At 42.3% G+C, this 27,824-nt stretch overlaps 2 protein-coding genes and 1 non-coding gene across 5 annotated transcripts; 2 read left to right on the top strand and 1 right to left on the bottom strand.

Moving 5' to 3' along the window:
- Positions 1-63: 63 nt before the first annotated feature.
- polg (polymerase (DNA directed), gamma) lies at positions 64-15,897 on the top strand. Of its 3 annotated transcripts, none has more exons than XM_019894005.1 (23): positions 64-290; positions 517-1,107; positions 2,101-2,296; positions 2,363-2,530; positions 2,621-2,767; positions 2,866-2,945; positions 3,015-3,197; positions 4,476-4,618; positions 4,688-4,808; positions 4,892-5,116; positions 6,786-6,903; positions 7,419-7,484; positions 7,595-7,729; positions 7,795-7,955; positions 9,312-9,365; positions 9,458-9,575; positions 10,245-10,380; positions 10,936-11,182; positions 12,001-12,123; positions 12,219-12,387; positions 13,744-13,952; positions 14,027-14,187; positions 14,671-15,897. In XM_019894005.1, exons 2-23 carry the CDS (start codon positions 536-538, stop codon positions 14,772-14,774), a joined length of 3,636 nt encoding a protein of 1,211 aa, XP_019749564.1. In that variant the 5' UTR covers positions 64-290; positions 517-535; the 3' UTR covers positions 14,775-15,897. The 3 variants fall into 3 exon arrangements, with proteins under 3 accessions (XP_019749564.1, XP_019749565.1, XP_019749563.1); XM_019894006.1 differs by having other exon boundaries at positions 65-290; positions 4,682-4,808; positions 7,604-7,729; XM_019894004.1 differs by having other exon boundaries at positions 65-290; positions 4,682-4,808.
- fanci (FA complementation group I) lies at positions 14,526-27,022 on the bottom strand. Its single transcript, XM_019894003.1, has 37 exons — positions 26,820-27,022; positions 26,645-26,717; positions 26,336-26,466; positions 25,561-25,714; positions 25,407-25,464; positions 25,169-25,210; positions 24,954-25,077; positions 24,791-24,876; positions 24,573-24,705; positions 24,404-24,481; positions 24,171-24,310; positions 23,448-23,628; positions 23,279-23,366; positions 22,610-22,740; positions 22,458-22,528; positions 22,182-22,296; positions 21,761-21,883; positions 20,602-20,670; positions 20,400-20,501; positions 20,024-20,212; positions 19,716-19,837; positions 19,477-19,638; positions 19,114-19,293; positions 18,636-18,802; positions 18,492-18,562; positions 17,981-18,097; positions 17,855-17,906; positions 17,654-17,781; positions 17,362-17,427; positions 17,167-17,263; positions 16,869-17,053; positions 16,213-16,269; positions 16,065-16,124; positions 15,894-15,962; positions 15,172-15,267; positions 14,988-15,089; positions 14,526-14,909 (listed from the first exon to the last, which is right to left on the bottom strand). The coding sequence occupies exons 1-37, from the start codon at positions 26,910-26,912 to the stop codon at positions 14,847-14,849; spliced, it is 3,975 nt and encodes a 1,324-aa protein (XP_019749562.1). The 5' UTR covers positions 26,913-27,022; the 3' UTR covers positions 14,526-14,846.
- A 350-nt stretch (positions 27,023-27,372) lies between these two features.
- trnar-acg (transfer RNA arginine (anticodon ACG)) lies at positions 27,373-27,445 on the top strand. The gene has a single exon. It is a non-coding gene; the product is annotated as a tRNA-Arg (tRNA).
- The last annotated feature ends 379 nt before the right edge of the window (positions 27,446-27,824 follow it).

The raw sequence follows: 27,824 nt of genomic DNA, 5'->3' as shown, positions 1-27,824 counted from the left end.
GAAGTAAACGCGGTCATCCAGACCACAAGATGTCGCAAACTTTTTAAAAGCATGGTGAGCTACTTGAAGAGCAGACCGAAGCAGCGCTAGCCTTATGCGGGAATATTTAGTCACATTTGTTTTTTGAATCTAACTTGGGTGCGTTTATGTTGCCCTCAGTCGCTGTCCTGTCATGAAACATAGCCGGACTTGAAGTAAGCAGCTGTTGCCTTGTTAGCTCACAATCGAGGCAAACAGAAGAGCCGAATGTTGAAGTTGGTAACTCATCATCCCATCATAATTTGACCGAGGTAAATTGGTAGAAGGACGTACCTACATTTTCTTGTAGATTTTTTTTAGACATTTACGAATGACTGTCTTAACTGCATCGTGCTTGCAGTGTTCTTGAAATTGTCATGTAAATTAAATTAAGGCAATACACGGGGAATATTTAAGGCATGTTTTTCTGTCCAACAGTTGCTGCAAGCCGATGTGATTAAGTCAAATAAGTTGTGAATGTTTTTTTTTTTTTCATAGGATGCAGTGAGCCGTCCAAATGCTCAAAGTGATCCGCTGTCCCATGCCCAGGTCTCTCATCTCCAAAAAAGGGATATGGCCACGCTCCTTCTGCTCCACAAAGCCTCACCCAGTTCAGGGAGAGGACACTGGAGAGACCCGTCTGAACCCCCTTAACATCCAGATGCTGTCAAGAAATCTCCATGAGCAGATCTTTCGAGGGCTGGTGCCCGAGTACAGAGAAGAAGATGTGGAACGCAGTGTAAGGCACTTGCAGAAGCATCAGCTGTGGGGGAAAGAGACAGCACTGTTACAAGAAGTGGAGCTGAAGCTTCCCAAAATGTATGGGGACAATATTGACGAGCACTTCCGTGTTTTGGCTCAGAAGCAAAGTCTTCCCTACCTGGAAGCTGCGGCCGAGCTGCAGCAAGCGGATCTTCCTCCCTTGCCCCAGGAGTGGACATGGCAGGTTGGCTGGACACGTTATGGGTCCAACGGGGAGAGCCACAGGGTTGACTTCCCGGATGAAACAGCACTTGTGTTTGATGTAGAGGTGTGCATGGCAGAGGGCCACTGTCCAACATTGGCTGTTGCTTTGTCTCCAACACACTGGTAAGGGTATTTAAAAAAAAGGGGGGGGGGGGCTTTCCACGGTGTAAGAACTTGAATGACTATGTTTGACTGGCTTCATCCTTTTAGGAGCATGGTGTTCTAGTGGTTAGCAGGTCTGTGGTTCAGGGCTTGAATCTGAGCTCTGACCTTCCTGTGTGAAGTTTGCACATTCTCTCCATGCTTTTGTGTTTTCTCCATGTACTTTGGCTCCCTTAAATTCCCTAAAAGTTAGGCTATGAAGATGCTAAGTGTGGAATGTGAGTGTGAGTGGTTGTCTATACAGCCAGGTCCTTAAATATTTGGACACTGAAGCAAATCCTGATCGCTTCGTTTCAAATCCAATGTGGTGTTGTACAGAGTTAGAATGCTGAAAATTGTGACACTGTCCAAATATTTATGTACTTGGCTGTGTTCCACGATTACAGATGACCAGTCCAAGTTGTACCCTGACTCTCACCCAAAGTCACCTGTTGACAATGCTTCAGCTCACCCAAGACCTGAATGAAGACATGGGCTATACAAAGTGGATGGATTTGTTCATTGCTTAGAAATTATTTGTCATTAAGTAGACACAACGATGGTATCAAAATAACATAGTGGCAGTGTGTCTTAAAAATGTAATTTGTTCTGTGACCAAATTCTTATGTGTAATTAAACTGAAAGTCCCATCACTGGAGTAACCATTTATGTCGTTCTACTAGGGAGTGACGTTGGCTCCTTGCGAGCTTTTTCATTTTGCATTTGTTTATTTCACTGTCAGGTTCAATCAATGGCCAAAAGTGCATCCGGGGCTTTTTTTTACCCACTTCACTCAAATTGCAGCGTATCTAAAACTCGCTCACAGCACTAAACAAACAAACAAAAAAATATCAAGTGGCTCGTAACTTGAAAGACTGGGGTAAGTTGGGGTACTTGTAACAGGGTACCACTGTGCGTGGGTTTTGTATGTTCTTGCAAGTGCATGTCACAAGTTTATTATGTGTCCATTACAAGGTACTCTTGGTGCAGCAAACGTCTGATTGAAGAGCGCTACTCCTGGTCAGACCAGCTCATCCTCGCTGACCTCATCCCACTGGAGACACCAATGAACTCTGTCCGTCCACCAGGCGGTCAGTGGAAGGAACGCCTCATTGTGGGCCACAATGTCAGTTTTGACCGATCTCACATTAAGGAGCAATACTTAATGAAGGTGGGTGTGCAAGAAGCAGGCTTGTGTTTTTGCACATTAAATTCATATCCATATCCATTTCTCAAGGCGTCTAAGGTGCGCTTCCTGGACACGATGAGTCTTCACATGGCTATCTCGGGCCTTACTGGCTTCCAGCGCACACTATGGATGGCCAATAAGCAGGGCAAGAAGGTGTGCCTCCAGGAGGTCAGCCAGCGCATGAAGAAAGTGGGACAGAAAAGAGACAGTCCCAAGGTTTGTGTATTCAACACTGGCTTTGGGTGGTGTTGGTGTTTTTGGCATAAACTCATGAAAAGGGTCACAGTGGAATGTTTGTGTGTATAGATTGGATTTTGGGACTGGGTGAATATTAGCAGCATCAACAACTTAGCCGATGTCCATGCTCTATATGTGGGAGGGCCGCCATTACAAAAAGAGATCAGGGAGACCTTTATCAATGGCTCCATGATGGATGTCAGGAAGCACTTCCAGGTCTGTCCGACTTTCTGTCCACTGTTTATCCATCCATCAATCTAGCAAGCTATCAATGCATCAGTGTACGGTTACTTTCTCTTTGCTGTCTCCCACAGGAGTTAATGCGCTACTGCGCCTCAGATGTTCAGGCCACCCATCAAATTTTTGTTGAACAACTGCCCCTCTTCATGGAGAGGTTGGAAGACATATTTATCTTAAATTGTAGTTATTAGTGGATCTTAACAGCTAATTTGTCCTTCCAAAGATGTCCTCATCCAGTGACATTTGCCGGAATGCTGGAGATGGGTGTGAGCTACCTTCCTGTCAATCAGAACTGGGGGCGATACCTGGAGGATTCCCAGGACATTTATGAAGAGCTCCAGAGAGAGATGAAAAAATCTCTCATGATTCTAGCTGATGATGCATGCCAACTTCTGGAGGGTGAGAGGTGAGACTCTAACCGCACTATGTCAGGATAACACATATTATTCCTCAATGAAGCTGAATTTTCGACACCAGGCGTATGATTTAACGTGGCTCTTTGTTCTCCTAAGATTAACGCAATTTATGGTATTTTACATAAAGTACTTGCTAAAAGTTATTCATGTGTATCTCAAGAAATTGGGATAACGTAGAATAGTTATTTCAGTAGCTCAATTAAAAAAATGAAGTCATTATATACATCTTTGACCAATACCTTTCACAACTTCATACGTAGTACTAACATTTTTTGATTGCTTAAGCTATAATCGGTGTTATTATGACAAACATACAATCAGGAAGTGTTTCACTTTGTGTGTAATGAATCTTTCATGTTAAATGAGAAGTTACTTTTTTAATAGATCTACTTCAATTACGTTTTCTATGAAGCAGTCAATTTGAATTTCTTGTGATGTATCTGCACATTGGAGGACATGTGTAATTAGGACATACTTTACATCCCCCCCCCCCCAAAATATTTGACCAGCTTTGTTTTTGTTGTGTACTGAAGACATTAGTGTCTGGGGTTAACGTCAGACATCAGGTTTGGAGGAAACCAAGCATTGGTCATCACCTGGTCGATATTATTCCTACATTGATGCCTGATGGTAGCAGCACCACGCTATGGGGTTGTTTTTTCAGCAGCAGGAACTGGAAAACCAGACAGGATTGAGGGAAAGATGATTGCAGCAATGTACATACGCCAAGATATGAAGGAGTGGCTTCAGGGCAACTTTGAATATCCGTCAGTGGCCCAGCAAGACAGCAGACTTGAATTGGATTGAACATATCTGGAGAGATCTAAAAATGTCTGTGCAGTCATCATATTAAAAAAAGACTTCAGGTTGTAATACGTCTTAGATGCACTCGACCACTGAATCAGCTCATTTATTAATTACGGTTGGCCCCTGACCCCTAAGTTCCCCCTTAAACTTAAACATATGTTTTGGACGATACGTTGCTTCTGCATTTTTTTGCAACGCATAAAGTCAGAACCATCAAGGCTTAAATGCACGAACCCCAAACTTAACCCCTTTGAAAAATGTAGGGGTCAACAAGAACCAAGACTGTCAGCCAGCCCCTCTCATCCAACATCAATTATCACTGATGTTACAAATACTTAAATCTCATTAAAAAAAAGCATCAGGTCTTTGCTGTGCAAAAAAGGAGAGCCCCCTACCTTGATATAATGACTTATTGTCACCATACCATTGTCCATATCATGTATTGTCTGTATGTTTCCTAGATTCCGAGGTGATCCTTGGCTTTGGGACCTTGAATGGGACGTGCAGGAATTCAAGCTGAAAAAATTGCCAGCCAACAAAAACAAATCGTCCCCAAAAGCGGTTGAATCCCAAACCGTGACTCCTCTTGCAGACTGGATGGATGGTATCACATTATAATGGTCTTCATTCCGAAAAGTCTTGATTATGATTTACTTTGTGCTACAAGACGCAGGTCCACCAGCTGAAGACGACACTGTAGCGGGCCCTTGTCCCAGCAGGCTAGCTGTGGATAAATTGAAGGAAACGGTGAATCGACTTCCCAAGAGAAAGCAACACCTGCCTGGACATCCTGGGTCTGATCTCAAACCGCCAGAACTTGACTTTCACTTTCACTTTCCACTATTTCTCAATTCCTCCATGCGTCCTGCATCATCAGGTGGTATCGCAAGTTGTGTGAAAAGATGCTTGCAGACAGTTGGTCGCCAGGAGCGAATCTCATTAGTCTTCAGATGAGGGTGACCCCTAAACTGATGGGTCTGACGTGGGATGGATTTCCCCTGCATTACACGGAGAAGCATGGCTGGGGCTATTTGGTTCCGGGACGCAGGGATAACCTGGACTCCCCGGAGGGAAACATCGGGCCAGTCCTTTGCCCTCACAAGTATGTCGTGGACCACACTCTAGTACAGTGAAACTCCTCTAGAACGAAACCTGCATGGGCGAAAATACCCCCTTATGTGAAAAAATCTTCATGCATTCACACAATTCCCATTCTCCTGCCCCCCATACGACGAAAAACCCCCTGTTGCGTTATACGAAATCATTTTGTCTGCTCCAGCCTCGCGAAGACATTCACTACAACGAAGTCTTATCCAACAGCGACCTCTACTGCTTCGTTCGAAAAAAGGCAACAGCAACCACCACACTGGTTTACATAGTGAACGATGTTTATTTCGGTCACAGCTGCGAGTTTCCTGGGCTCAACATACTCATAGCTGCTCTGCCATTGGCTTGCCGAGCATCATCTTGGCCTCCGATTGGCCAAGAGGGACCTCACTGTCTATGTGTGGAGATACTGAAGCTAGGTCCGTAGAAGATTTATCATGCTAAAAACACCCACGGGACGCTTCGTAGTCCTCGATGGCCATAGTTAGCTCTCGAAGGCTAAAAACCTTACGCTAACTGGAGCGCTAATGAGAGAGAAGCGCTCCAGTTAGCTGTGTGTACACATACGTTTGTGTGTGTGGGTGTGTGTGTGCTTACATCTGAGATCAAATTTGCTACAGTGAAAAACCCCCTGTTGCAAACATGATTTCGTTGTAGAGGAGTTTCACTGTAGTTCTCAAACTGAGGCAGTATATTTGCATAAAATTCGGTGGTACTGTTTTCATAAGTGCATAGCTTTTAACACCTTTTAATCTCATACCCATTTCTGCTTTGATTTTCTTCTTCTAAATGTGTTTTAAATCATGTATGCTTGGCTTTAAAGTCTAGATAATATCCCGTGTTTTAAACTCTTGTAAAGTGTCTTTGAGTACAATGGAAAGCGCTTTCAAAATTAAATGTATTATTATTATTATTATTATTACATATGGGGACCAGCCTACCAATAAAATAAACAAGCCAAGCCAATTACTGTGTCCTACTTCAATTTAGGCCAGTTAAGAGCGCTGATATCTGATACTGTAACATAGCACATAAATGTGACTTCTCTGCATAGCATTTTTCGCTCTCTCACACTACTTTCTCCTTGAGTTGCACAAATATGGCAAAAAGACCTCAGCCAAATATGTGGTTTGGAAGTACATTGGGACAAAAGAAAAATGTCAATGTCATGGATAAAATACTACTTTTGCAATGTGTAAATGGTAACCATGGCTTTGGCGATGTTGAGTCCAACTTTTTGTCATCTGGAAAACAATGTGAAAATGATTCTGCTCATGTTGTATCTTTCTTATCGGGGTTTAAAGTTGCAAGTGTTTTTTTTTTTTTTTTAATGGTCACTTGAGTGGTCTGAAAAGTCCCAAAATGTAGTGAACAAATTGCTAAGGTGCACCGAGAGCATTTGTAAAATTGCTCCTATCCGTTTGCGCCAAGTTGTTTGTGAAAGCAGGGCACGTCAGCTAGTGATGATGGATACTTTTAATTTAATTCAATTGGATTTGGTTCCTTACTGTAAAATACGCCATGAATACTTTGGTTGAAACTGTTAAACACGTCATGGATACTTGGAAAACATTCTCCTCTGCACCCTAAAAGTTTGAGAACCACTTTTCTAAGAATGAAATCCAGCCTGCATAGGATGTATTTGAGCTTTTTGTCTTCTACAGAGAGATTGAGCGCGTTTACAGAGAGTATTGTGATGAGAACTGCAAGGGGGCGCCTGAGTATGTGGACTGCGCACCATCAGAGGACCTTATGTGGTCAGACAGCGCTGTTTGGGCAAAGGTACCTATGCCAAATATGATACGACTCCACAGTAGTGGGCAAGCAAGTACACTTATGCTGCAAGCTCTTGAATTAACTATCCATCCATCCATCCATCCATCCATCCATCCATTCATCCATCGATTTTCTGTCATTCTCATTAGTCGAGGGTGAGCTGGAATTTATCCCAGCTGACTCTTGAGCTGGGGTACTTCTTGGACTGGTCACCAGCCATTCAAGGGGCACTAACAGACAAAGTCACGCTCGCGTTTACACCTATAGGCAATTTAGAGTCTTCAGTTAGCCTAACATGCATGTATATGTATTTGGATTGTGGGAGGAAGCCAAAGTACCCGGTGAACACCCACACAAGCAAATTGACCACTGTGAGCCATGATTTGGATGCAGGACCGACGTAGTTCACCGTGCTGCTTCTATAATCAATTCCATTTTTAAAAATACATTTTCCATCAACCAGATGCTACAAAAAAAGTTGTAGAAAAGAAGATGCACTGAGGTTTTTTTTCCCCCACCAGGTGGAGGAGTTTGGAACACTGGAGAGACTAACAGAGGAACATGGAGTCAAAGCAGTAACACATGGGGTATCCAAATTGTTCTTTATTACCTTTATTCTCATGTCAACAGGAAAGTTACTCTTTTTACATACCAGCTCTCGACATCAATGCTTTTCGTCCGTTTGTTTTTCTTCCAATTTGTAAAGAAGCCGCAACCTACCCGCAAATCCCACCCTGTCCCAGAGGAGAGTCATTGCCATTATCACCAAGGAATCGGCCCCTACAGCGATGTAGACATTCCTGGGTGTTGGTTTTTCAAATTACCACATAAGGTAAGGTGTCAGTGCTTCATCAGTAAGCGACTGGCATTACACTCAAGAGTCTTTGTCTGTTTCAGGACGGGAATCAAAATAACGTTGGCAGTCCTTTTTCAAAAGACTTCCTACCTAAGATGGAGGATGGTACTCTCAGAGCGGGAAGAGGTGAAACCAATGCCACACGTGCCTTAGAGATTAACAAAATGATGTCCTTCTGGAGGAACGCTCATAAACGCATAAGGTATCTAGTATTTAACATTATATTACCACATTTTTTTCTCCATACACTCAGTATTTGATTTAAAAGCGAAGACAGTAGTTAAACCGTCATATGACTAAACCGTAGATGGTAAGACAAATACGGTTAGCAGAATTACACATAATGAATTATTAAATAAATCAAACGGTGCCGCGTGGGCCACGTAATAATCCGTTACATTTTGGCAAAGATCTGAATGAAGGTCTACGTATAGGGATTAAAGTTCAACAGCAAGGTCCATTCCCAGAATTGTAATGGTACCGCCCATGTATTCAACATTCGTGAGCCAGGAAGTAGCCTGCCTGCTAACAGACAAATACACAATTTGGTTTTACTTTAGACTACACGTTTTACAATACTGTATTAATAAGTACTAATGACACAACGTGAGCATTATATAACTTTTGTATAAAATTTCATGATGAACCTAAAATGCGCCCCAACCTCTACTGGTGATCTTAACTTGATCTTCCTTTTTGCAAAACTTCCTGTGCAAACGAGGACGGTAAAATTCACGACAGGTGAATCGTTCACCACATGTTGTGGTACAATCCAAATTGGTATTTAGCCCTCTTCACCATGCTGGTCACGTTTTGATATCATGAGGCCAAGATGGCACCTGACTATTGAGCAACAGTTCCTCGCCATTAGAAAGCTTCAGGCAGGATGTTCTTAGAGGGAAATGGATACTGATCTTAGGGTGTAACAGAGTGTCACCAGCAGGTTGCCACAGAGATACAGACAGAATTGAAGAGTCACAGAAAGGCACAAGGGAGGACGCCCTGTCTTGTCCAGGGAAACCAAGACAATGAAAGTCTTTATCAAAAAAAAAAGATGAAATTTATGTCCGCTACAAAAAATATGGAGAAGCACCATTCACAAATCTATCATGGAGTCTTCTCTCCCGAGCAGTCAGGCGCTCCTTTTTTATTCTCTTCTTGGGAGGCGCTGAAGTGCAGCTCATGCAGCACAATCAGCACTTTGGACAGCTGCTACTTCAGAGAACACAATGAAGTCTGGCGCATGAGCAAGCAACTTTGCATGTCTGCAAATAACATGGTCAACATTCATAATGGTACAAACAGTTACAGTAGTTATAATATACATTTTAGCACTGTTAGATGTCGAATTCCCATTACAGTCCTTGGAAATACATTGGCCGATTCATGGATCATGAATTATGCCATTCTACTCCTTTACGAGTTGTGCGACAAGTACCCGGTACTAAAACGCTGAGCTTCAGCGCTACAAAAAAAACCTGTGAAAACTACTCTTGAAAGTGCTTGAATTTGACTTGGAAAAACATAATTGAAAACCGAGTTGATGGTCTTATCATAGCTCCCAGATGGTGATATGGCTACGGAAAGGAGAGCTTCCTCGTTTTGTGAGCAGGTTAGTCTGCCACCTCTGCATATTATCTCTGTTGACCACAAAGATGAAGGAAAACTCAGTATTTCATACAACGATGTGTGTGTTTTCCGAAGGCACAAGGAGTTTGATGAAGAGGGCCAGTATGGTGCTATATTACCTCAGGTGGTCACGGCTGGAACTGTCACGAGAAGGGCTGTGGAGCCAACATGGCTGACTGCCAGTAATGCACGTGTAAGCCACTCACACGAAATCTCATGATGATGTACTGTCATGTATAAGCTAAAAGGTATGTTTGGAATCACTCCCTATCCGCTATCAATACTCATGTATTGAATATGCAATTTTGGAATGCTGTTCAAATGGGGGAATGAATGTCGGTTATCCCTGACTACAAAATGTAGTGCCCTCATTGCATCCCACACTACACTTTCAAAAGTAGTGAACACACCATGGTCACTAAATAAGCAATGTATTGTTGCGTTGCGCTGATACAGATTTGTGTGTGTGTGTGTGGGTGTGGGTGTGGGTGTGGGTGTGGGTGTGGGTGGGGGGGATTCTGGGGTAGAACTGAATTTTCAGCCTGAAACCAATTCATGAGTGGTGTCAGGAAAATATATCTTTAGCATAAGTAGAGCAACATACTGTACCACAACATGGATTGGTGCTTTTTTTGTCTATATTTTATAAAATTATGCTCATCTTTTAACGATATCATGTTGACCTTGATTCAATACGTCGTAATCATTTGAAGGCATGCCTGAGAAGTGTTCAAAAAAATGTTTTGGGTTTGACTCATGAGTGAACAATATCGTCCACTGTACAATATAAAAATCCTTATGAAGTGATTTGGGAGTCAGGAATGAGGATTCCGAACACAGCCAGTATGTTTTGTATCCTTAGCGGGACAGAGTGGGAAGTGAGCTGAAAGCGATGGTGCAGGCACCACCAGGTTACCACCTGGTTGGGGCCGACGTGGACTCTCAAGAGTTGTGGATTGCAGCTGTGCTCGGAGAGGCCCACTTTGCTGGCATGCATGGTGAGATTTGGCATCCATATGTTCATTTTTCTATACTGCTTACATATAGTGCTGTGAAAAGGTATTTGCCCCCCTCCTGATCTCAGGTTTTTGTTGTTTTTTTTTTTTTCATATCACAGAAAGGTTTCAAATCATCAAACCATTTTTAATATCACTCAGAGACAACCCAAGGAAATACAAAAGGCAGTTTTTAAATGCTAATTTAATTTATTAAGGCACCCCCCCAAAAAATAATATATGAATATTGTGTGTGTGTGTGTGTGTGTGTGTGTGTGTGTGTGTGTGTGTGTGCGCGCGCAAACCTGTTGCCTTAAAACCGTGTATAACTGATTTATATTGAGTATTGTCTATTGTAAGCTTCCAGTGCTCAAATCCATTGACTTTCCAAAAACTACTTTAAAAGTAAATTCAACTTAATATTCAGGAGCCGTGAACGCTGAATTCATTTTTTGTGATTAATGAGTAAAACTACAGTCTATCAACCTGGAACAACAAAAAACATGTTATGGAACACCTGTAAGCCGGTCAGGCAAAATATCTTTCTGTGCGGTTCAGGTTGTACGGCGTTTGGCTGGATGACCCTTCAAGGGAAGAAGAGCCAGGCCACTGACCTGCACAGCCGTACAGCCGACGCCGTGGGGATCAGCAGGGAGCACGCCAAGGTGTTCAACTATGGCCGCATCTACGGCGCAGGACAGCCCTTTGCAGAAAGGCTGCTGATGCAGTTCAATCATCGCCTTAGCCAGACAGACGCTGCCAGTAAGGCCAGGCAGATGTATGCTTTAACAAAGGGGTTACGCAGGTACTCTCATTCATTGTAAAGTGTGACCTTGAGTTTCAAGGCGATCCACATCCACGCTCATAACACAAAGCACGCATCGCTAAAATCAACTTTGCTTGTTGAAATTAAGGTTAATGCATTTACTCCACCCCATTTTTTTTGTGATGTTTTCAATTAGCATTGTACAGTGTTTTACTGTATAAAACATAATAACTGGGGCTGTGCGCCCCCCCCCCTCTCAAAAAAAAAGAAAAAAAGACGATTCAACCGGTACACATCCCGATACATTGGGTGCGGCTCAATTCGACAGTGAAGCAATGAGTTTCTTTTCTCCATCTTCTCATAGACAGAGGTCCACATCTTGGAAATTGTTTTATTGACCTTGGTTGGCATTTTAGACCACATAAACTCTTTCAACCGTTGTATGTAAGAACTATGCTTGTCCTGCTTCTCCAAGTTGACCACCCAGTACACACACCCCTCGCTCATGTTTTTAAACTTAGATGGGCATCATCCAGTTGTTCTTCTCAGCACTGACTTTCTTCGTACCCTTGCTTGGTAAAAATACCTGCGCCAAAAAAAAAAAAAAAAATGGGAGCACAAAACGCAAGACACTCACTGCCAGTTGTGAACTGATGGTGGTTGGATATTGTGGTGACTGACCCAAGCTAATAGCAGACTGTCTGCTGGTCACCGAAAGGTCAAAATTGTTCTTGCAACTCACAGCAGACAAATACAGCGACAGCTTGTAACTTGAAAACTTTGTAACTGCATGATGTGACTCAACCGTTTTTTGTGTTTGGTTTTTTTTTTTTTTTTTTTTTTGTTCTGTGGGGCAGATATGAACTATCAGACGAAGGTGAGTGGCTGGTCACTGAGCTGGGAATTGAGGTGGAAAGGGAGGAAGATGGAAGCGTATCCCTCCAGGAGTTGCGGAAGATCAGTCGACTGGCCTCACAGAGGTGAGAAATTAAACACCTGCAACCACCATTTTGTTCATCTCAGTCCTCACCGATTGTTCTTTCCTGTCTTCCATCTTCTTACTTGATTCATTCAGTTCCCGTCGGAAAAAATGGGATTTAGTTGGCAAACGAATATGGTTTGGGGGGACAGAGTCGGACATGTTCAACAAACTGGAGAGCATTGCGCATTCAGCCCAGCCGGCGACACCTGTACTGGGCTGCAGGATTAGCAGAGCTCTGGAGCCCAAAGCAGTCAAGGATGAGGTGAGCGAAGGAACTCACCAACACCAAACAAGCTTATACTTGAGGACAGTGAGAAATCTTTTTTTTTTTTTTTTTTAAGAGGAAAAATAGGAAGGCTTCATTGAACCATTTTATTTCATTATTTAATCACAGTTTTTCAAGATTGTGCTATTGATCTAGAGGTGTGTCTCAATTAGAATATCGTAGACAAGCTTGACTTAATTGTAGTTCATTTCAAAAAGTGAAATTCATACAGAGTCATCAAATCGTCTCGCTACTCACACTCTGTACTTGCTGTATTTAGAAGTAGTAGTCGTCAGCTAATTAAGACTGATACAAGTAGAAGTTCTGATTTAACATTAGTATTTTGTTTTTTACCAATGGATTGTATACAATACACATTCTGATAACATGGCCTAAAGAAGAAAAAGAAATCTGTTTTGGATTTTGTTTGTTTTTTTTTTGTTTTTTTTTTTTTACAGCAACATGCTAAATTAGGTTATGATACCTGAAAAACATGTTGAATCCCAGGTGCTGGTGGATTTAGGGTCATACGAGGCATTCACGGTTCACCTCAAATCATTCTTGTAGCCGACAAAATCAAAGGGTTCTCTTATCTTATCTTGAGATGGCGCTGCGAGAGTGGCTGCCTTCACAGCAGCTCCTATACGTTTTGTTCTTCTACTTTCTTCCTTTCATAACTTCGCTGCTGTAAATTGGGAATTTCTCCATTGTGAGACGAATAAAGGTTTTCTTATTCTTATTAATATGGCGACAAATGGGGAATATCTTATCTCAGAATCAGTTGCATTAGCCTTTTGTTGTTGTTGTTGTTATTATTTGTTTTGATTTGTGTTTAACATTGTGTCATCTGCTATGGTGGAAAAAAAATAACTCCTATTTGGCAAAATAAGCAGTAGAAATTACAGATATGTTTTGAAACTCGGGAGTAACAATTAAGTTGTCCAAAAAATAAAATACTCAACAGATGCCTGAAAAATCTCCACAAGTACAATCAAGTATTTGTACTTGGTTACTTCCCAACACTGTTAAATCCATCGGAAAATAATTTTATGAATGACAATTGATACTGTACCCGTTTTCTACATTAAAGATCATTTCGGGTTTTTTTCTTACGTAATATTAAAATTTCTTTATCTGGTGAATTCTGGGTAAACTGTCTTCACTGAGTTAATGTTAAGAGGTACTTTATTGGTTTAACAATGTGAATATGGTTTGTATTTTGCAACATTAGGTACAACTACACATTCTAAAGCTCATTGTTTTTAAAAAGGCCCCATCATGTGGCCCAAGTGAAGTGGTGAGGGAAGTTAACATGAGAGATGTCACATTTATGCCAGGTTTTCCTTGTGTCAGTTCATCACCAGCAGGGTGAACTGGGTGGTCCAGAGCTCGGCAGTGGATTACCTTCATCTGATGCTCGTGGCGATGAGGTGGCTCTTCGAGGAGCACGACATTGACGGCCGCTTCTGCATCAGCATCCACGATGAGGTGCGCTACCTCGTCCGCACCGAAGACCGACACCGAGCAGCGCTCGCATTGCAGATCACCAACCTTCTTGCCAGGTCTGTTCACAGATGGGCTAGACCTAATTGGACATGGACTTCAGTGTTCTATGTGCTGCTTCTGTCTCCCGCAGGAGTATGTTTGCACATGCATTAGGCATGCGGGACCTTCCACAGTCCGTCGCTTTCTTCAGTGCGGTTGACATCGACACGTGTCTGAGGAAAGAGGTCACAATGGACTGCGTCACCCCCTCCAACCCCATGGGTGTGGAACGAAAATACGGCCTTCCTCCTGGTGAGCCTAAAACCAAATACACCTACTGACAATGATTTTCAGCATCGAGTGCTGCAAACTGTCGGCCATTCTAGCAGAGTGCGGTCATGTTGCTGGGTGAGGTCATACACTGTACATACATATTGAGAGAATGAAAATATAAACATAATTATAAAATGAATAATAATTCACCGACTGGCAATGAAAATGAATGACTTATCTTTGTGAAGGTTGACTTTTTGATACAGCACTCGTCTTGGATCTCATTAGAATGAATAAGTCATTAACAAAGCTCACAGTTATATCAATCATGAACTTAATAGAAGTTACAGAAGTACAAATTGATCACGTAACACCCATGATGCAGTATGGTACAGTTTTAATGTCAGCCATAGAACCTATACAAATGCGTTCAGAAATTCAAGACATGCTAAATATAGTGTTTCTTCATAATTAAATTAAACAAAAGGTGAAAACAGATAAACACACAAGATGTGCTTTCAGGTGAAGCCTTGGACATCTACCAAATAATGGACATCACCAAAGGCTCCCTCAGTAAAGGAAGACAAAATCTTATGGACCAGGCCAAGGACACTCGTAACATGTGAACCCAAAATGGAGAAATGCCTGGAAGCTCAACAACATGCAAGCAGGAGATGCGTGTAACCAACGTGAGCAGCTCAATGTTTCCGTTTTTTCTTCAGTTTGGGTTCTTGAGTCTTTTCCACAGCTTGTGACTCAACCTAAGGAACAGAAACAAATGCAAATGCTGAAATCAGGCCTGGACAGATTGATCCTCCTCGAGTGCAGATGACGCTTACCTCCACAGTGTTGTCCTGCTCCTGCAGGGCCGCGTCTAGAGAAGCAGCATTGATACGGAAATCTCTCGAGGTGCTCAGTTTCATGTATTGCATCAGATTGACCTGGATGAAGCAGATGCCATTGAAATGAATAGTTTACACTTTTTTTCCCCAGACATTTCAAACAACAGAAATTCACATGTACCTTTGACTTCTTTGAGAGTGTGATGACGTATTTCTCATACTGTTCAATGCTGAAGATCAAGTCGGGAATGGCCTTTGTCTGACGCAGAAGTTTTGCCTGCCCAGAAAGCAAGACGGGTGTATTCACTTAAATCTTTCTTTTGAAATGTACATTGTACAGTTTATACTCCCTTTTTTAAAATTAAAATATGATCAAATGCACCATGATATCTTGATGGGATGGGCAGGCGCACCGTACCAAATTCTTGGACTCGTCATGAAGAACACCACGCCGATCGGGGGGTGGGAGGTGAGGTGCTGATGCATATTTTGCCAATGACACATCATGCTAATGACTAGTCGGGAAGGGCCTTTATTTTAAATAACTAATTTTTCAACTGGGGGGGTTGGGTGGGCCCCTGGAGATAAGCAGAATAGAAAATTGTATTGTTGATTCTGTCTCAATTACTTTGCAGTCTGGAGAGGACCAGGCTGACATCGATCAGCTGTGGGAAGTTGAGTAACTATTATCCACTCAGGCCAAATGTCAGGCACAACTGCATTCCTAAGGGCAGTGGGGCATCATTATTGTCCTTAATAGGACACTGAAAGACAAATTCATAATATGATTCGGAGTTGTGGGTGCACTCAAGTCAACTTGGATAAGGTTGAGCTCACTTGACTAGCGTAAGTGAATGATTTAGCCCATTCCTAAAAGCAAATAAATATAAGGAAGGTCCTTACAGTGGCAGCAGTGTTCACCTCGTTCTTCTTTTTCTTCTTGTCTGCACCTCCAACACTGGGCTCTCCCCCCTGCAGCGGAATAATGGGAACATTTACGGTATGTCATTTAAAATCACGGCTGGTGTCCAGACTATGCATGGACTGGTTTTGAAAACTTGAACCCGTTTGCACCTGAACATATGTGATGAAGAAATAGCATTGTGGAGTCAGATGGGAGCCAGAGAGTTTGACCTGCATTGTGGCAAAAAATAAAATGAATTAAATTTTAGCATCACATCATCTTTAGTGCAAATCTCCCAAGATTGTTGCCAAGACTCACCAGCTTCTCAAAGCGGAAAGGCAATTTACCACTCTGACTGGCACAAACTTGAATGTACTAAAAATGTGAAAAGAATACATTTATATCAAATTGGGTATGGTACATCTAGGACTAAACTACATAAAAAAAAGTACATTTCAAATTAAGATGGGGAATTGTGGAAGTATCCAAATTGAAACCTTGTTTTTTTAAATGGGAATTAACTGAGAATTGCAGGGAAAGAAATAGAAACGTATCATATTCAGGCTGAAACATTTGGTAATAAGCAGACAATACAAAGAAGATAGCTGTCCTTGTCCACATGAGGGAGCATTACAGTTCCTTATTTGCAGCATTTATTTATTTATTTATTTATTTTTTCACATTAACGGCGCCGTATCTGAAGCTTGCCTGTTCCTGGTTTTTACTCACAACACAAATGCCCTCAAAAAAGAAAAGATTATTCAGAAAAATAAAATCAACTAAACGCCAGCTCATAACTAAGTCAAGGTACCACCATATTTGCATGAATTGTATTTGTTTAGCTCTCTACTTGGAGCGAGCCTTCAATTTAGCAGCTTCCTGCTGTATTCCCATGAATTCCCATGGAAAGTTTCTAACTTTGGCAAATTCCCAGGAAATTTGCAACCCTAACAATAAGTAGAACAGATACACACATATTTAACGAGCGTGGTGAGGATGGCGTAAGTGCGACTCAGAACTTTGACCAATGTGATGGTGCAAGTTCCGAGCTGCAACGCGGTCTGGACCAACTCGTTGAGTGCGGTCAGGAGTGTTCCAAGCTGCAGTGTCACTGCTTTCTCTGCAGGGTCCTGCTGGCCTGCAGACTGTGTGGCCTCTTCTACTTGTCAGAAACATAACAGAGCGCCAATCATTGTTGGCACACAGAAGAACACATCCACCCTTAAGCCCGAAACTTCACGCCAGTGAGCATCAGTGTAAAAGTTTCCCTACCAGGGCATGATTTGTCAGCGGCCATCTGGCTTTTCTTTGTGCCGATTAGCCAGTCCACTTCATCTAGCACCTTGTCCGCTTGAGACATGACCTGCAGCTGGAGTTAGAGATTACAAACATAATGTGACTATTGTGATAAAAGTGACTTCAGAACTTGGGGGCGGGGAGGGAAAAAAAAAAAAGGAAAACACTTACTGCTGCTGTCATTGCTGTTTTCATGTTGACAATAGCAAAGTGCGACTGCTTTTCTACCTCCACATCCTGGTAAGAAAAACAGCAAGATAAAACAAAGCTGGTAGTGATGCTGTGTATCCATCCGTTTTCTATCCCTCTTGTACTCATTTGGAGTCACGGATAAACTGGAGAATCTCGTAAATAGTGATGATGTGGCAATGTTCTCATTGCCGCTACGTCAGCCACACTTTGGAACCAATTCTGTCCAGCATTTCAGCTCGATAACAGCATCTCACATAATTTGATAACGTACCTGATCAATATCTCCGAGGTGGCTATGGATGTCCTGACAGAGTTCCAGCAACAAGCTGGCAGGGCTCTTAAAAAGAACATGCAGGCTGAAGAGAAGTGAGAGCAGCCCTTTGGACAAAGCAGAGTCCTCTAAACACAAGGAAGGACATGTTTTAGTCAACCAATCCAAACCAACCAATGATGCTCGCTGGCATTCACTGACCAAAGCTGGTCTCCTTGCAGATTTTCACCGTCCATGTGATCATCTCAGCAAACTGTTTATTGGATGCGGATGTCAGCAGAACTAGTATGTATTTGTGATACGATCATTTCATGATTGCATACGTACTTGCTGAGAGGAGGGATTTAGCTGGAGTGAGAGCACGCTCAAAATTTTGACCAATAGTTGAGCTTCTTTGCTGTTAAATTCCTCCTCTCCTCGACTCAACTGGGCAAACAGCGCTCTCTGTTGACAAAGAACAAGTACAACGCATAATGAGCGGTAATGACTGAACAATACATCTAGCAGTTCATCATCTAAGTTATAAACAAGCCATACACGTGTATGGCTTGTTTATAACAGCCCTCCAATATGGCCGCCGGTAGTGCATTGTGGGTAATTGCTAAAAGGAGGGAGCCCTCTATACTGCGTCTTCGGGCAGTAGGTGTGAGGGGTGGGGGGTGGGCCACACCCTGGACCTTGTTGCCAACCAATCGCAGGGTACATAAAGCCAAACATTCAGGCTCACATTCACAGCTACAGACAATTTGAGTCTTCAATTAACTGTTTTTGGAATGGTGGGAAGAAGCTCAAGTGCTCCAAGAAAACTAAGGCAAGCATGCAGAGTACAAACAAGGACCTGAAATTGACGGATGTAACAGTACTTCATCTGTTCACAATCTTCTGGCTCAGCAATGTCGTCCGAGTTATCTAGAAGATACACAATGGAATTACCGTTGACAGTTTATTCAACGTGAGTGGGTTTTATTTCGGCAAGTCGAACCAAAGGATGAGAGAAGCTTGGTCATCTTGTCAGGATAGCGCTGCTGGCATGCATTGAATACCCCAAGAAGACCCTCCAGGCTCAATTGTGACAGGCTGGACCGCTTTTCTTTCTTCCCAGCATCCTCCGTTGCACTGGGGACGTTGGTATACCGCCACATCAGCACACTGCAAAATGCCAGTTACGTCACAGGTGGGTGCACAAATGTCAAAACACATGTTCGCTAAATCAAGATTATATGTTTAACGAAAATTTACAAAATAGCTAAAATAATAATACATAAACTAAAATTGAAAAAAAAAAAACCCTAATCTTATACTAAATCAAATCAAATAAACTATTATGAAGCATTTTTGAGAACAAAAAATAAAAACGAACAAACTATTTCAAACTACCGCGGAACTGTCAAAATCAAATAAACCCAAACAATGATGCCAAATCCAAAGCTATTATAACCCTGCAGCTAAACAATTCCTACCTTGTCATTTCACACAGGAAGCGGAAAGTCGAGTCTGAACTTTGGCCGTCTGGGCCGTCTGTAACTCCAGTATCTTCCAGCTGCTGGATCTTCTGTACAGCCACGCAGAGCGCATAACGTACAAATTCTCCACTGGAGCGCAACACGGTGAGCGCCTCCTCTCTGCTCTGATAGCTGTCTCTAGAAACCACAATATCGTATCTTGATCACCTTGCACAGGACACTATGTTTCAACTTCCTCGCTGTAGTTATTTTTTAATCAGGACCAAAGAATTAGCTCTCACTTTCAAAAAGGTTGGTGACCCCCGCTCTTGACCATGAGTGAGGAAAACATTCACAAGAATACATACTGAGCATACTTACTGAAAGAGCGCAGTGACAAGAGTTGATATGAAGCCCATTGAGAGTAAACTCCGAGGAATTTTGTTTGAGGCCTGCCGACCTTTTCCGGATTTCTCCCTCAGGATCTCACACAGCTTGTAGTAGCGGTTGAACAGCTCCACTAACTCCTCAAAGGCACTTTTACTAAAAGTGTCATGCAAAGTTTCTAAATATGAAATTCCCCATCACACACAATACAGGAAGTGACAAATAGTTTGTACCTGTAATTGCCTTTGACAAAGTTGTACTCCAAGAGGACCTCGTAGAGTCCTATCACGAGCACAGCGTAGATATTATTCTTCACACCAACACTGGATACAGTGGAGAATTCTGCTGACTTGTCCTGAAGAAACACAATGACCGTTTCCAATAACTGGGAAGAATGGGCTTGTGTCAAGTACAGACAACCAACTCTGGTTTCAGATCAACGTCACTTTGGTTTCTGATCAAAGTTTTCATTTGTAGATGAAAATCTGAAACGACACATTTGATTTATTGGAATTTGTCAGTCCGTGTGCAGTGTGCGTACCAGTTCAAAGTCCTCCATTTCACTTTTGATCATGCGTTTTGTGATGCTCTCGAGAATAACTTGCAGCTCGGATTGATATCCCTCATCCTCGTCTTCGTTATCATCATCGTCGTAAGCGCTGATTTTGGCTGATCGTCGCATATTTGTAAGCCACAAAAGGCAGTGTACAGTGGAGGATACCAGGTGGGCCTGAGATAGAAAAGTATTTACAACACATAGCAGATACATGTCAGAAATTACATGGTCCACTCCGGAGTAAGATTTCAACAAGACTTTGACCGCTTGTCCATTATCCAGAAGAACATAGGTCAGTGTTGAGTTATGACCTAAAGCAAATCAAAAACAGCAAATCAGTGTCAGTAAAAATCAACAGTACTAGAGGCTCCTGAAGGTGGATCTGTTCTCCACTAGCTGTGATGCAGGGCTGCAGTTTCAATGGGGGCAAGAGATCTTGTTCGGGTTCGTAGTACCTCCGCAACTAGGAAACAAACCACAAATGTTTTTTTTTTTTTTAAATCTACAATGCATGTAACATGACAATAAGGTCATTGTGGACCAATAGTAGGAGACATTCATACCTGTGAGAAAAGTGTCTGCATGATGGAGCTTGCAAGTTGGGAGTTCCGACGAAGAACATCATAGAAGCCCTGAATAACATATCCATCAACATGACACATAAAAAAGGTCGATCACATGAATCTTCTTAAACTAGAATGCAATGTAATATGTTGTTGTGACTTTCAGCTTGTCCCATTAAGGGTCACTAGAACTATCCATCCATCCATCCATTTTCTGATCCGCTTTATCAAAGGTCGCGGGGGAGTGCTGGTGCCTATCCCAGCTGTCTTCAGGCAGTAGGTGGGGGACACCCTAAACTGGTTGCCAGCCAATTGCAGGGCACACATAGACAAACAACCATCCGTGCTCACACTCACTCCACGGGACAATTTAGAGCACAGGTGTCAAACTCAAGGCCAGGTCCGGCCCACCACACCATTTTATGTGCCCCCCTGAAAGAAAATCGTGTGTATCAACTTGCATGAAAAAAAAAAATATACTGAAAATGTCAAATTATCAGGTGTAATAAATTACGTTCAGATTATGCAATACTTTTGTGACCCTTACAAGTAATAATGCGATAATGCGATTAAACATTTTTGTGGCTTCACCGTCATAACGGCCCTCCGAGGGAAGACGTAACTCAAAAGTGGCCCGCGACAAAAATTAGTTCGACATCCCTGATTTAGAGCGTTCAATCAGCGTGCCATGCATGTTTTTGAAATGTGGGAGGAAACCGGAGTACCAGGAGAAAACCCACGCAGGCACGGGGAAAACATGCACACTCCACACAGGAAGGCCAGAGCCGGGATCGAACCCACGGCCTCTGCACTGTGAGGTCAACGTGCTAACCACTCGCTCAGCAGGCCACCCTCGCTAGAATGAGTCGCGGGTAATTTGATTGGCAGTTATGTCAATGCAATAGGGATATAACCATCTAATTATTTTTGCATTTAGTTCTGGCACTAACAAAACACTGCCAAGACAATAATTTTGTCGGATCAAACTGAAATTAGAACGGAAAATGGAAAATCGAATCCAGCCTTGAGTGAATCGTTACATCCCGACAATGCAATATCACCACGCTCAGATTATCAAATCTGGATCTCTGCATCGCCCCAGCAAAATGTCTAGAAAATAACATGAATTGAACACGAGGCTTAGAAAAGCAGCACAAACCTCATAGAGCATGAGACGCACATCAGCCTGCTGGCCAAGGCAACGACGCAGGCTGCTCAAGATTTCCAGACAGAAGGCCTCATTGGCAGCAGCGTTATAACGAGAATGAACATCCACTTGGATCTGGTTGGGTTTACAGGAAGACAGTTGAACATCTGTCACAAGTCATACACCAAATGTAGGACTTGACTGTATTCTGCCTCCCTTTTATAAGGATACAATCCAATCTTCACATACTTTAAAGTAGACATGCATTTTTCTTTTTCTCCTAATAATATGTGTGTTACTGCAGAATTCGGCCATCTTCCCAGTCCTTGAAAACGAAGCACCATAATTCAAGCGCTTCCAACAATTTCAGGCACTAGTATGAACCTGAATGAAGCACCTGCTGTGTTCCATACTCTATTAAGTAACTACCTACCTGGCTGGAGGAGATTGTCTGGCTGCACTGGCTGGAGGCCAGGCTGCCCAGCACTTTGAAGTTCTTCAGCAACAACAAGAAGCCGGTTACAGCTGACTTTCGTCCATCCAGTTGGCTGACAAAGAATCAGAATAGATCTTTAAATGAGGATATCAAGATGCTCATTCAGATATGTAGCCACCACGATATGGCATAAATTCCACAATACACAAATATGCTGACCTCGGCTTAAATTGGCAAGAAAACACATTGGGGAATGTGGAGCAATCCGTATACCTTGAAAACATGGCCTTGCGGAGAACCAGAATCAACGCATCTTTCATAGACATGCTGACTTTCAGCAGAGGCTGGAAGTCAAACAGTGAAAACAATTTCCACATGTTTCTCATGATGTGTGTATGTGAGCGCCTGCTCTGTGTTTTCAGTACCTGAACAGCTTTTAGCAATCCCTGCACAGTGGGCAGGGGAAGGTATGACAGGTGGTCAAATGTCTCTGTAACCTTGGAGGATGATTCCAGCAACATCATTGGAGCGGAGGTTACAATGTCTGAGAAGAGGTCTGAGGACACAGAAACTCGAGTTATCATCAAAATATATTTCTTGGCACTACAGCACATTTTCATTTAAAAGGGAAGTCAAGTCAAACATTCTCTTATTCTCACTATTTTAATATGAATCTGCCCCCATTCCTCTAAACATGGTATTCTGATTAATATTGCGTTTGAGAGTAAGGAATTAAGCAGCAAAATCAAAACAGTTTTTAATCCATCTCAGGGGGCAGCCGTTTTGCCGCTTGCTGTTGACCGAAGATGACATCACAGTTGTTGCTCAGGGCTCAACCCAGAGAACAGGCGAGCCGTGACAGGCGTTACATGAGCCCTTTTCATGTATAATGTACACTTACCAGCCACAATGTTATGAGCACTTACACAATTTACTGAGATCCAACACAAGAGCTGTATTTATTTATTTTTTTTTAAAAACTGCTTTTACAAAAGATAGTGATGTTGACTTTTGATTACATTTTGGTACCGTATTGGATCGGACTGTGTGTAAGCCTACATAATGATGTGGAAAGTGATTGGACATTGTATTACCTATAAAATGATTGACAGGTGAGGCAGTCTTTGTGACCAGTCGATTCAGAACTTGCTCCAGTATCTCGCCTCTTATTGCCTCATGCATCTTACAGAACAAAAACACATTGCAGTAAGACAGTAGAGTCAACAAGTGCAGATAGTGTCTGACAAAACAACTCAATGTTACCTTGAAGCCCTGGAGGAGCACCTGACCTCCAAGCTTACATGCCAGCTGAGAAGGAGTTCGGGCCACAGCAGCAGAACCTTCTGTTGTCTTTCCAAATGGTCTGGGTTTCGGTCCAAATGTATCCATTAGAAAGAAACCCAGCTGCACTAGGCCCTGGGTCACATGATCCCATGCAAAGACACTGCACAAAAGGATCCAGGCATTTTTTTCCACAAGAAACTATTTTTATACTCCATGTGAACATAGCAGAAGTGTGATTGCTCACGACCAAGTTAGAATACACAAAAACACATGATCAAGCTCTGAGTGGCCACAGTATGGCCAGAAAAAACACAACGAGTGCCACAAACCACTAGGACATTCAGTGGCATTTAAGTTCAAACGTCATACAATTTGGAAACAGTCTAAAAATTCACACAAACACGTGGGAGGTTGTTCAATATTACAAACATATCTATTTCTGGGCCGCTTGTACAATGTGCCTAAGTTAACAAAAAGACTGGAATGCTTTCTTTGCCCATTCATCACCAGATTTCTAGCCCACCATCAAAGACATGAATGATGACATTGCCTGTACAGTTTATAAAAAGGAAGACCCAGGAACAGATTATGATATAATTCAGCTCTATAAACATTTTCTGAACAGCAAGCCGTTCCGTAGAGAGAAATATTGATTGTTGCATGTACAAATATAATGAAGTCATGACATGTAAATGCTCACACCTGCTTTTCACCGTGTCCAAAATGATCTCAGTGATGTTACAGTGACCACGAGGGAGGAGGTCCTGCAGGAACTTGGAGCCCTGCAGCAGCTGCACATCTTTCAAGCTCTTGAGAATTGCCCGCTTGAAAAGTTCAAACACCTATCGAATACAAAGAAGAGTGGGGGCCAGTCATGAATAAGCAGCCAGGAGACAGATGAAGCTAAAGGGAGGAGCATCTCGGCGATTCCCGACCTGTTCCTCGTAGCGCTGGATCTGTGCAACAGAGAGCAATAGGGCAACGCTGAAAGGGCAAAGGTCCCCATATGAAGCCTGTTGGAAGGGAATGATTTATGGCATCCATAAAATGCATGAATTAGATTGTGTCACCATTTTCTGAAATGACAGATGTGACATTTCGTACTTTGATGCTTTTCAGGAATTCTCTCCCAAGTTCATGGTTGAGCCTCACAGCAAAAACAGTGTGGAGGATAACAGTGCCCTCCACATGTCTTAGCTGGTCCTGCGGAATGGACTGAACTTCTAAATCCAAGTTCCTGACAGAGGGAAGAGAGGAAGTGTGAGGACAGACAATAATTGTTTAACGTGGACACTACAACTTGCAATGTTAAAATCACCCACTCTCCATGTTTCTGCTCCTCTTGCTGGTGAAGGTCTTGCTGCTTAAAATAATGAACGATTCCATCGAGGACCTGTTTCTTGCAACCCTAAAAAGGTGTAGCGCGGCCATTTAGACTGCATGGAGGACTTGTTTGCAATACGTGCCTGTCTCTCACACTTCTACCTTTGCAGATAACAAGAGCAACTGATAAACAAGTGGCGGAATTTCCTGCAGGTCGAGCTTGCTGAACATGCGCAGCACTTTCTCCACCACAAACCGCAACTCATCCAGTGACAGGGGCACATCCCTAAAGTGAAGCAGACGAACTCGAAAGTGTCAGAGCACGGCTTTGAAAATGTTACCAAATATCGCTCAGACGAAAACACCAAATAAGTTACCTGAACATCGTGGTCAGTTGGATAACACATTGTGAGTCCCATCTGCAGGATAAATGCAAACATGTAGTGAGTTTATACCTTATTTGTAAATGACTATTCAGTCTTTACTAGTTTTAGGTGATTGAATCAAATGGCCATTGTTGTGTCACATTGCACAGGGTTGGTCAGAATAACAAAATGATAATTATTTATTGATTTTTTTTCATGGCTGGGAGCATGAGCTATTGCATTAGATCACCTGCTAGCGCAAAGGCTGTTGATCAGCTGTTTCTTGTATTGCTCACCACTGAGCTCACCTGTAGGTCAAAAAAGATATGACAAAAAACATATTTTTGAGTGGGAAAAAGTTTGTGTACAGTTTATTACAATTTTCATCCACTATTTGTACTAACCTTTGCTGTATGACAATGTTTCACAAGCTGTTATAGCCATAAGTACAGTCGGAAATAGCTCCAAAGATTTGCCATTGCTTATTTTTCCTGCCTTGATTTCTTCAATGAATAGATCTGCTAGTTTTGCAAGCGAGGGTCCAACCAAAGTGTGTGTCTGCATTTACACAATACAAACAAAATAAGAAATAGAAAAAACATGTACAACAGTGAGTGTCTGCTGCAAAAGAAGAAAAAAACTATTGACAGAAAAAAAGAGTTTACACAGTCGGTAATGCTTTCAATCATCCTGTTCGCTGCTGTTTTTTTTTCCCCAATTAATTGCTAAGAAGCGGCCCGGTGTCCAGTGGTTAGCGCGTCGACCTCACAGTGCAGAGGGTTCAATCCCAGCTCCGGCCTCCCTGTGTGGAGTTTACATGTTCTCCCCGGGCCTGCGTGGGTTTTTGCTGATTGAACACTCGAAATTGTCCCTTGGTGTGAGTGTGAGCACGGATGGTTGTTCCTCTCTGTGTGCCCTGCGATTGGTTGGAAACCAGTTTGGGGTGTCCCCCGCCTACTGTCCAAAGACAGCTGGGATAGGCTCCAGCACCCCCCGCGATCCTTGTGAAGATAAGCGGATCGGAAAATGAATGAATGAATGAATAACTGCTAAGAAATTAAAACCATCACTTCTTGCTGTCCTTCAACAGAGCATCTTCCACATTTCAAATACTGTAAGGCCCCTGCCTGTGGGGAGGGGGACAGGGTAGTGATCAATAGGTGCATTGTGCTTTTGTACCTCTAACATGAGCAGTCCAATAATATCAGCTGCCACTTCACTTTGGAGGTCACCAGACTCACAGAGAGGTATGCAGTGTTGGTAAAGCAACAGTCTGCGTTTTGAACCTTCACTAGATCCAGGTGGCGAGCCTAAAATACAAAGGAGTCAACATATTGTTTATCCGAGAGCGATTCTCGTTTAAATGGCAAGATGTGAAAATATGTAAATTAGGTCACGCTAGGTTCCAGAAACAGGTTTATGGCAAGAACGTGGTAAAGAGTAATTACATATTGAACAAGAATTCGCAAACAAAAACAAAGCTCTTACCTTTGAAGACGGCTTTAATAATTGTGCCAATCGTTTTCCCCTTGAGTGCACTACTGGTAATTAACGTAGTGAGCTTCAAAACAAAGAAGTGAGTCGTTTACATTTCCGACTAACCAGGTGAGCATTAGAACGAAGGGTGCAACTCGTTATGCGTTACCACGTCAATGCGAGTTACCTTGCTTTCAGAGAGGGAGGACAAGTATTTTTGAAGCTCTCCAGAACTGTCGCCATTTGATAAGGAAATAATTCTTTCCATTTCAGCCTTCATGGTTGAAGAAAAGTGAAAAGTTCAGGCAGACACACAGCAACAGAAAAACATCAATAACAGTCCCCCCCACCGCAGGATCTTTGCAGCAGCGTATTTCCCGCTAGCAACGAGCACTTCCGGTTCTTTTTTTTTTTTTTGGGTTGCCATGTTTTTTTAAAAATCTTTTTAAAAAATCTTTTTCAATATGATGTTTGAACAAATTTCAATCATACAATTACCATTCGGGTAAAATGAATGTAAAGCTAATGACGTCATTGTGTGGCGTCATAGTGGTGAGGCTTTTGTTGGGAGTTTTTTTTTGCCTGTGCCATGTTTTGTTTCAAAACGTCATTTAGCAACCTGCCAAGCTTGTAAGTGACAATGAAACACTGAAGTAATCAATCAGACGATATGAAATCGTTCCCGACCGAATACGTTACTGCATATGATTTATACTAAAGCTTTTACTGTCTTTTCTAAGGGGCCAGTGGCGCAATGGATAACGCGTCTGACTACGGATCAGAAGATTCTAGGTTCGACTCCTGGCTGGCTCGACTTTTTTTCTCCCAAAAAATGTATTTTAAATATATTAGCAAATGACGTAGGAGCTACAAGATCCAAGATACACAAAACAAACACAATTAACCACAATATATCAAAGAAGAAAATACCCAGTGAAATTTTGAAAGATACTGCTGACTGTTGCAAAACTTCATTTACGAAGCTTTCATGGTGAGGCAGGCTTGGCCTGTCAAACTATTCTTTGATTACAATGAGAAGGACGGTCTTTCAGTTGTATCATTAAAAGTGAACACAGAAATCTTTGTGTTCACTTGTAATTAAAAAAAATCAACATAATATGTTAATTTTGAAAGTTTTGGAAAAGAATTAGCAAAACTGTTGAAATCAGAATGGTTGAATCTGTCCCCAAAA

This window comes from Hippocampus comes, unplaced genomic scaffold (assembly GCF_001891065.2).
Source record: "Hippocampus comes isolate QL1 unplaced genomic scaffold, H_comes_QL1_v1.1 scaffold104, whole genome shotgun sequence".
NCBI classification, from domain to species: domain Eukaryota; kingdom Metazoa; phylum Chordata; class Actinopteri; order Syngnathiformes; family Syngnathidae; genus Hippocampus; species Hippocampus comes.
Note: the sequence above shows the minus strand (reverse complement) of the source record. Positions and strands in the feature narration are given on the sequence as shown.